The sequence below is a fragment of the Sinocyclocheilus rhinocerous genome, unplaced genomic scaffold (genome assembly GCF_001515625.1).
Source record: "Sinocyclocheilus rhinocerous isolate Xijiao unplaced genomic scaffold, SAMN03320098_v1.1 scaffold2501, whole genome shotgun sequence".
In the NCBI taxonomy this organism is placed as follows: domain Eukaryota; kingdom Metazoa; phylum Chordata; class Actinopteri; order Cypriniformes; family Cyprinidae; genus Sinocyclocheilus; species Sinocyclocheilus rhinocerous.
This window is the reverse complement of record NW_015660599.1, coordinates 28,539-38,258: the sequence shown is the minus strand read 5'-3', so window position 1 is coordinate 38,258 and position 9,720 is coordinate 28,539. Positions and strand designations below refer to the sequence as shown.

At 35.6% G+C, this 9,720-nt stretch overlaps 2 protein-coding genes across 2 annotated transcripts in view; one reads left to right on the top strand and one right to left on the bottom strand.

Annotated features, from left to right (window-relative positions):
- Positions 1-235: 235 nt before the first annotated feature.
- LOC107725339 (uncharacterized) lies at positions 236-1,975 on the bottom strand. The gene is made up of 4 exons (XM_016534577.1): positions 1,734-1,975; positions 1,196-1,513; positions 424-726; positions 236-336 (listed from the first exon to the last, which is right to left on the bottom strand). The coding sequence occupies exons 1-4, from the start codon at positions 1,789-1,791 to the stop codon at positions 236-238; spliced, it is 780 nt and encodes a 259-aa protein (XP_016390063.1). The 5' UTR covers positions 1,792-1,975.
- Positions 1,976-6,171: 4,196 nt separating this feature from the next.
- The window catches only part of LOC107725341 (AMP deaminase 2-like), a 17,352-nt gene continuing 13,803 nt past the window's right edge, over positions 6,172-9,720 (top strand). The window contains exon 1 of the mRNA XM_016534579.1: positions 6,172-6,366. Coding sequence (XP_016390065.1) covers positions 6,279-6,366 — 88 coding nt within the window. The 5' untranslated portion in view covers positions 6,172-6,278. The remainder of the gene's footprint in view (positions 6,367-9,720) is intronic.

The following is a 9,720-nucleotide window of genomic DNA, read 5'->3' as shown; positions in this document are numbered from 1 at the left end:
CACATGACCAGCATAAACCAGCACATGACCAGCATAAACCAGCAAAGGACCAGCATAAACCAGCATCCCAGTGTCAAAACATACCTAACCAGCATATGCTGTTTTTTTCAACAGGGAAATAACTTCATGACGACTTACTAAAGTAAATTAGCTTCACATTTAAATTTCACCTTAAAATATAAGCAAGTGAAACAAATATTTAACTCACCATAGAGAGTGAGATAGAATCTTTTGCTCATTGGTCTGGTCTGTAATTCAACACTGAACACAACAGTGAACATGATGATGATGAACATTGTGAAGAATTACTGCTAATGACAGGACAAGGCAGACGAGCTGAAAACATAAGAATTATTTTCTGGTCATTGTGTCCATCTCGAACTATAAAATGATCATTTGAAAGACTGGATGTTCTCTACTCACCATAGACAGAAACTCTGAATGCTTTTGATACCCGTTTTCTTCCATTTAACGTTAGTTTGTAACGTCCAGCATGTTCAGTTGTGGTGTTTGTGATGGTCAGAGATCCGGTTTGATTGTCCAGCTTCAGTCTGTCTCTGAATCTCCCGTCAGGACCATCAAATGTGGAGAATCGTCCAGCAGCTCTGATGATTTCAGCTATTAAAGCCATATCTGTTTCACACTCCCACAGTATGTCGCTGTCACTTACTTCAGTAAGATTAATGTTTAGAGTGACAGAATCTCCCTCAGTCACTGATATTTCTTCTGCATCACAAACACGCACAGAAACAGGGTTTGTCACAGATTGAGACTTTTAACCCTGTTGAAAAAAAACAGCATATGCTGGTTAGGTATGTTTTGATGCTGGGATGCTGGTTTAAGCTGGTCCTTTGCTGGTTTATGCTGGTCCTTTACCAGCACATGACCAGCATAAACCAGCAAATGGACCAGCATAAACCAGCACATGACCAGCATAAACCAGCAAATGGACCAGCATAAACCAGCACATGACCAGCATAAACCAGCAAATGGACCAGCATAAACCAGCACATGACCAGCATAAACCAGCAAAGGACCAGCATAAACCAGCATCCCAGTGTCAAAACATACCTAACCAGCATATGCTGTTTTTTTCAACAGGGAAATAACTTCATGACGACTTACTAAAGTAAATTAGCTTCACATTTAAATTTCACCTTAAAATATAAGCAAGTGAAACAAATATTTAACTCACCATAGAGAGTGAGATAGAATCTTTTGCTCATTGGTCTGGTCTGTAATTCATAACGTCCAGCATGTTCAGTTGTGGTGTTTGTGATGGTCAGAGATCCGGTTTGATTGTCCAGCTTCAGTCTGTCTCTGAATCTCCCGTCAGGACCATCATCATATACAGTCATGCTGCCAGTCGTTACGTTGGTATCAACTATCAAATATTTCCCAAACCACCACTGAATCCACTCACCCTGATTTATTTGAGTAAGACGAGTGTTTAGAGTGACAGCTTCTCCTTTAATCACTGACACTGATGCCCGTGCTGTGTAACCAAACACTCCTGAAGAACAGAGTTTGTCATGAAGCTTGACTAAAACACTTTTAAAACTGAGCAATAACTTTGAGCTTCATATTTAATTGAGTCAATCCCTTACAACTGTACAAAGAGTTGAGTAAAATCACACTCATTTATGTGCATATGAGAATATCAGTGAATGTTAATCCTCTCTGACTAATTTATTAGATGGTACCAGAACCATAAAAACACATTTCAAACTCACCGACCAGACGCCACAAACACAAACAGAACAAAACTAATTTGAGAAACATTCTCTTCATCGGTTCACTGCATAGTGCTGCTTAAAATGGCTGAAAGCACTCTGAAACACGACTGAGCTGTGATATTCATCTGGCTGTGACCTCAGACATAGTTTCCGCTCCCACATCCATCAACAAGCTTTCGCTGATCTTACATTTTTAAATGAATTCTGGCCCGGCATGAAAACTAACAGCAGGAGTGTTGGATTCGATACCCATTCATCATCTTTAATGTCAATTTCTTGCATTTAATCAATCAATTCAATTAGGATAACAAGACACCACAGGACTGTTACCAATCAAATGAAATCAGTATCAACGAATTCCATCTTTGCACAGAAAAAAACAGAAGCTGCATCTTAAAGGAACAGGTCACCTAAAAATGACAATTAGCTGAAAATGTCCTCATCCTCAGGGCATCCGAGATTAGCTAAACAAATATGTGGCTGGATTTTGATGTGAGAGACAACAGCAGATGCACTTTTTCACTGCAGGAAGCGTTATTATGAATTATGGACTCGTGTTTTAGCTGGAAGCAATGGTTTACAGTTAAAAACATCTCAAAAATAAACATTTAAGCAAATTTTCATTTTTGGGTGAACTTTTACTTTAATGAATGAGTCATTGAATCATTCATTAAACCAATTCAGGAACGAATGAGTCATTGACTCACTCGATTCTTTCGAAAACGCGGCTTTATTCAGTACCAAGTGTCGCACTGAGAGATCAGCGGTTCTTCTGTGGATTTGTTTGGAACAGTTTGTTGTGAAATAGAGCACAAACCTGTTAACTCGACGTTAACTGTTGTATGAAATCAAAATAACATTTGCAGTTGTGCTGATATTTGTGAAAAACAGCACTCTTGCTCATGTGATATTGCTTAACTATGTTATATGAGGAAAATATAAAAGATATGAAAAGTCTTTTTCCTTCACATCTTGAATATCGGGGTCATTCTAACAGGCTAAATCAAGCAATCTTGTGTGCAATCTTAATGCGCACATGCACTAGTTTATCACACTAAACTACTGTTCATTGTGTGTAAAAGTTAAAGTTAATGTAAAAGTTAATGAAAACATACAGTAACCAGTAAATGCGATTGTTCGTTTGGATAAATTTGCATTTGATTAACTGCGAAATTTGGTGTTGGGAAAATTTGATGAGAAATGCTTTAGTTTAGTGGCTTTTGATTGTAGACTTTAGTATTTTGGCAAATCTGAGCAAAGTAACTCTAATTGAAACACATGTGAGGTTACATTAGTCTTTTCTTCTGGAGAGAGAAGTGTAGTGACCTGGATCAGTGTTTTCTGAAAGTAACGCAAGTTATGGTGCCTTTACTTCGGGGCTTCAAGCAATACTGTTAACAACCGTTTGAAGGATTTATAAAAACAAAAACAAACGTCAATTAACATGACATGAATTAACATTCCACACAACATAAATCATGTCAAAGATGAACAAATGACTACAAAGACAACACAGAACCAATAAAGACGTCAGGAAGAGCAGCAAACATGACAAAACAACCAAACAAATCATGCAAATAAAAGACAAAACCTTCACAGCATCATGAATCTATATGTGATGTTTCATGTGCTAAAGGTTCATTGCGTGAATATAATCATATCTGGCAGTAAACTACTGTACATATATACACTACCAGTCAAAAGTTTTTGAACAGTAAGATTTTTAATGCTTTTTAAAGAATTCTCTTCTGCTCACCAAGCCTGCATTTATTTGATCCAAAATACAGCAAAAACAGTAATATTGTGAAATATTTTTACTATTTAAAATAACTGTTTTCTATGTGAATATCTGTTAAAATGTAATTTATTTCTGTGATGCGCAGCTGTATTTTCAGCATCATTACTCCAGTCTTCAGTGTCACATGATCTTCAGAAATCATTCTAATATGCTGATTTGCTGCTCAAGAAACATTTATTATAATTAATATTTAAAACAGTTTAAAACTAATTTTTTCAGGATTCTTTGATGAACAGAAAGATCCAAAGATCAGCATTTATCTGAAATAAAAAGCTTTTGTAACATTACACACTATACCATTCAAAAGCTTGGAGTCAGTATCATTTTTCTGGGGGGGAAGAAATTATAGAAATTAATACTTTTCAAAAGTGATGATAAAGACATTTATAATGTTACAAAAGATTTATATTTCAGATAAATGCTGTTCTTCTGAACTTTCTATTCATCAAAGTAACCTGAAAAAATTCTACTCAGCTGTTTTCAGCATAATAATAATCAGAAATGTTTATTGAGCAGCAAATCAGAATATTAGAATGATTTCTGAAGATCATGTGACACTGAAGACTGGAGTAATGATGCTGAAAATACAGCTTTGAAATCACAGGAATAAATTACAGTTTAACAGATATTCACATAGAAAGCAGTTATTTTAATTAGTAAAAATATTTCACAATATTAATGCTTTTGCTGTATTTCGGATCAAATAAATGCAGCCTTGGTGAGCAGAAACATTCAAAATCTTACTGTTCAAAAACTTTTGACTGGTCGTGTAATTTAACATAAGAAAATGTATAAAGAACTATATATGTCGCCGTCTTTTTCTGTGTATTGATGGTTTGGATTCGAAAGTTGAATTAAAATAATGGAAAACAGCAATAAAGTACTTTGAAATGGAAGAGAAACTGAACACTGAAACTGGAACGGAATGGACTCCATCTACTCTCACTCTTAAAACACTCCTCTGATTCAGCTTATACACGTCATTTATTGATTTATTGCTTTAAAATAACTCTGAGGTACCTGTACACCAGCCATAGTTCTGATCGAATCACATTCGATTTAAATCGCGTTCTGATCGGTCCCGCGTGTAAATGTGCCGCGGCCCCTTTAAGCGCGACTCCATTTTTCGGCGAAATTTTTTATCAAAGTTCCTGAAAAACTTGAAGGGTCCGAATCCACTCCGACTTTATTAACGAGACTCCGAAATCCGGATTAACGGAGGAACTTCAGCAGTCATCCGGCTGATATTAAACACCGAAACTACCTACCATTAGGCTGTTATTGTTATTAATTATCATCATCTTTTCATCAGCATCTGAGTTTGGCTCAAACCGGATCAGACATGACGAGTGAGTCCAGAACAACAAAACTGTCTATAACAGCATTCAACACTGTATAACAGCTAATTCTGCTCAACTAAGCTACATACATACACGCATATGATATATATCCAATGCTGTTACACATAAGAAGCAATAGTGCAATAATGCACACAGCATTACACTGTAATAAACGATTCCTCACTGTTTTCTGATACTATCAACTCAAGTTCATCTACGAATCTGTAATTGGTGTTTTCATTGTTTGGCACTTTTGCATGACTGGATTCATTTCTTAAAGAAGCAGTTTAAACAAAACAATTTTTTTTTTTACTTAATTCGCGGTTATATCAGATCAGAGCTGAACTGAGCTCTTTTCCGATCAGGTGAATGTTTAACCAGGTAAAAGTTCTCGGTTTAACAGAGTTGAAAGTCCGCGTGAAAAAAAAGTCCTTCTTATTACGTAATTATTGTGTTGGCTGTGTCTGTAAATGTGCTGAACGTAATGCATACTCCATTCTGTTTGCATACTACAATATCAAAGTATGCTATGAAAAAAAATCGCATTTTTTATATTTTGTCTGTTTGTTTGTTTGTTTATTTATTTATTAATCGCTTTTTATTTTTTTAAATCTTTTTTCTTTATAATGCACTTTTTATTATTTTTTATTATTTGCTTTTAAACTGAGCACAACTCAGTTCATTTTAGAAAACCTTACAGACTGCAGAAATAGTATGCTAGCATGCCATTCGGAACGTATTTTATCTTTTCGTAAGTTCGATCAAATCGTGAGTCAAAAATATGATTAAATAATCAGTTAATTTGCTGAGCACATTGTATTGTGGACATTTTGTCAAAATTACAAATAGATCATTTGGCGTAATTAGTTTTAATTTTAATTATTATTATTAGTTTTGCTTCTTTGTAATTTTAATTTATAATTTTTTATTTTTATATGCACAATTAATTTATATTCTTTAAATGTGTGCTTTTTTTTTAGGTTTGCTCTTAAACTGAACAAAACACACCTCAATTAATTTTATATATGTATGTTTGTATTTATTTATGTTAGGTATTTTTATTTATAATTTACATTTTTAATGCACAATTCTTTTTTACATTTTTGCATCTTTTTTAATTTTACAAGTACATCATTTATTATATTTATTTTATTTGTATATATATATATATATATATATATATATACAGTACTTTCAACAGCTGTTGTGGGGGAATCCTAAGCCCCTCCCCTCTGCTGATGTATGAAGGGAGTGGCTCCGCCTCCACTACTGTGCTAAGAGATCCCCAAGCCCCGCCCCCCGTGCATATGTTCCTGCTCTGATAAGAGAGTCTCCTAGTGCTCTCTTGTCCCGTCTCTCTCTGTCTCTCTCCATCCGTCTCTGTGCAGACAGACGGTCGGCAGCATGTCGGACTCCAGTCCAGCTCCGGCACAGAGCAAAAGCAAAGCTAAACCCTGCAAGAGAGGCAGTTTACCCAGCAGGACCAGCCCGGGTGAGTGCCGCCGCAGCGGGGAGACAGAAGGGCTGAGAGATAGACGGGGTGGGGTGTGATAGGGGACCATATCTTCAAGCAGTTCAGGCCAGTTTGGAGTTTGTTTTCTTTTTGAGTGCTTTTTTACTCAGCAAAATGGATGCCATATTAAAATAAATATTTAAAAATATTTATTAAATATTATTTTATTTAAACAGTTTTTTATTGAATTATTTTTAAATGATTTTAAATGTATTTACTAATCTCCGTTGCACTGGTCAAACACATGTGAGGTGAATTATTAATGGTCAGTGTTTCAGTCTGATCTCAGAACAGAAACGACCAACTTTCATCATTTTCCAGCCAGTTTTGTTGGTTTCGTCCTGAACGCTTCAATATATTAATGAAAAGTGCAGGAAAGTGGGATTGTGGGAAAGTGTTGGTCCAGGCGTGAGAGCTCATGAAATACACAGGAGCTTGTGCGTCCGGTTTTACCTGAGCCTGCAACCTTCTGGTTTATCTGAAAGAGACGAGAACGCAACGATTACAAGAAAATTCAGTTAAGTGCACAACAATATATGACTCTAGGATATGTCTTAGTGAATGATTGCACAGGAGAAAAAAAAGATACAAAAAATGTAGAGAGAAAAAAGTGTAAACTAATGAAGAGAACATGAATGAAAAACATAATATTTTAAACTTAACATTTTGACAGTCCAAAGATTGTGGGAAAGTGTTGGTCCAGGCGTGAGAGCTCATGAAATACACAGGAGCTTGTGCGTCCGGTTTTACCTGAGCCTGCAACCTTCTGGTTTATCTGAAAGAGACGAGAACGCAACGATTACAAGAAAATTCAGTTAAGTGCACAACAATATATGACTCTAGGATATGTCTTAGTGAATGATTGCACAGGAGAAAAAAAAGATACAAAAAATGTAGAGAGAAAAAAGTGTAAACTAATGAAGAGAACATGAGTGAGAAACATAATATTTTAAGCTTAACATTTTGACAGTCCAAAACACAGATGAATATCTATTTGCAACCATTTAGATTGAAAAACAACCTTACATTTAAAAATAACATCATAAATACTAGTAATATTACTAAAAATAATACATGCATACTAATATAATTATAAATAAATAATTATATTATATATAATACATACACACTAATGTAATTATAATTACAAATTTTAATTAAAAAAGGACAAAAATTATATACTTTTTTTTTTTATTCTTAATTTTTTTAATTGTTATATCTTAGCTGACCTGTACTGGACTTTACATAGAAAATGTATTATTATTACACAACAAACCGTTGTGTATTTCTGTTGTAGAGCTCCATCTGCTGGACGTGTGTGTGTGTGTGTGTGTGTGTGTGTATTTCACTTCACAGCTTATTCTGCTCAATAACCGCCTGCATACACAGTAAAAGGCTAAAATAGAACAGCCAATCACGGTCGTTGAGGGGCGGGGCTTATCTGAAACAGAATAATATGTCAGTTTGTGATTGGTTGTACAGAAACTAGAAGAAAAATAAACACACACAATTGGCTTAAAAATGTAAAAGAACCATAAATTGTAATTTGCAGATTATGTTTCTGAATTAAATGCTTATAAGGCATGTCCATTCATTCGGTGACCATCTTATATTTGGTTGAAATTTCAAAAAAAAAAAGAAATGCATTTTTAATGCATTAAAAAGTCTTTAGCAAACTTTAGTGAAAAAAAATGTCTAGATGTGCAACAAAACACCACGTTACAATAATATATATCAATAAAAAATGTAAAAGAAAGAATTATGTATACTAATAAACACTACTAGAGATAATATTAAAGAAAGTATTAACAAACTTAAGCGAATTAGTTTCTAGATGCGCATAAAAAACAAACAAAAAAAGTCTTATGTTTAAATTCAAATGAGAAAAATCTGACAACAATGGCATCATAAATTCTTAAACTCAAATCACAAATAAAACTTTTTTTTTTAGGGTAGATCGGCTAATGTGCATTTTTGAGTAAAAGACGTGTGATTGGCTCGTTTGACTGAGAGGCGGGGCTAATAAATACTACAATAATAAAACAAATAGAAAAAAATAGTCATAAAATAATAATACTTGTATTTAAAAATAAAAAAAATCTATATAAATATACGTATACACACAAATAAAACTGTATTTTTCAGGCTGGTGTGTGTTCTGGAGTAAACAGACACGCGATTGGCTTGTTCGACTGAGAGGCGGGGCTACAGCTGCCTTACTGAGCACTTCATTTCTCTCCTTTCCTCCTTGAATAAAATGTTACATAATGAGGTCACATGACTACAGTGAAGCGCACTACTTGTGCACAAGTACACACTACAGAGTATGTACTGCACAGTACGCTAGTGCTGCATTGGGACGCAGCCACACACACACACACACACACACACACACACACAGAGGTGTGTTCATGCTGGTTTTCCCAGGATTCCACTGGAAACGCAGTAGGGTTTAAACACACAGTGGTGCGTCCCGCCACCACACCCCCCTCCCCCCCATCTGCAACGTGGTACGAGCCAAACACGAGTGAACCCGAGCGTCCCGACACACACTGAGAGAATCGCTGCAGTGAGAGACAGACACACGCACATATAGCCGGACAGGAAGTGCTTGTTACCCTGAGCATCCCAGCAGAGATCAGGCTACACACAGGTACCACACACGTGCCTTTCAGCTCTGCATGCGGCTCTCCGTGTTCATGTGTGTGTGTGACGGCTTTATTTGCACTGGTCTGAGGTGCTTTAAATAGAATGTTGTGGAATGATCACCTTAAAGTCACATGATGAGAGTCAAACTCTTTCTATATATTTATATTACATGTGTTTATATATATATATATATACAGTATCTCACAGAAGTGAGTACACCCCTCACATTTTTGTAAATATTTTATTACATCTTTTCCCCGAGCGTCCCGACACACACTGAGAGAATCGCTGCAGTGAGAGACAGACACACGCACATATAGCCGGACAGGAAGTGCTTGTTACCCTGAGCATCCCAGCAGAGATCAGGCTACACACAGGTACCACACACGTGCCTTTCAGCTCTGCATGCGGCTCTCCGTGTTCATGTGTGTGTGTGACGGCTTTATTTGCACTGGTCTGAGGTGCTTTAAATAGAATGTTGTGGAATGATCACCTTAAAGTCACATGATGAGAGTCAAACTCTTTAGTGTTTTGACAGGAAAATTGTTGCGTTTCAATGCCAATTTTATAGCTGTATATCTCTCTACATATTTTTCTATAAAGTTTTTTTTAAATAACTGATATCTCTCTTTCTATATATTTATATTACATGTGTTTATATATATATATATATATATATACAGT

What these genes read in the sequence shown, in the direction of transcription:
- LOC107725339 (XM_016534577.1), bottom strand. Translation starts at nt 1,791, where the DNA reads ATGAAGAGAATGTTTCTCAAATTAGTTTTGTTCTGTTTGTGTTTGTGG. An exon ending in GTGTTTGTGGCGTCTGGTCG is followed by an intron (nt 1,514 to 1,733) that starts GTGAGTTTGAAA and finishes TCTGTTCTTCAG; the next exon opens with GAGTGTTTGGTTACACAGCA. An exon ending in ATTCTATCTCACTCTCTATG is followed by an intron (nt 727 to 1,195) that starts GTGAGTTAAATA and finishes TTTGTGATGCAG; the next exon opens with AAGAAATATCAGTGACTGAG.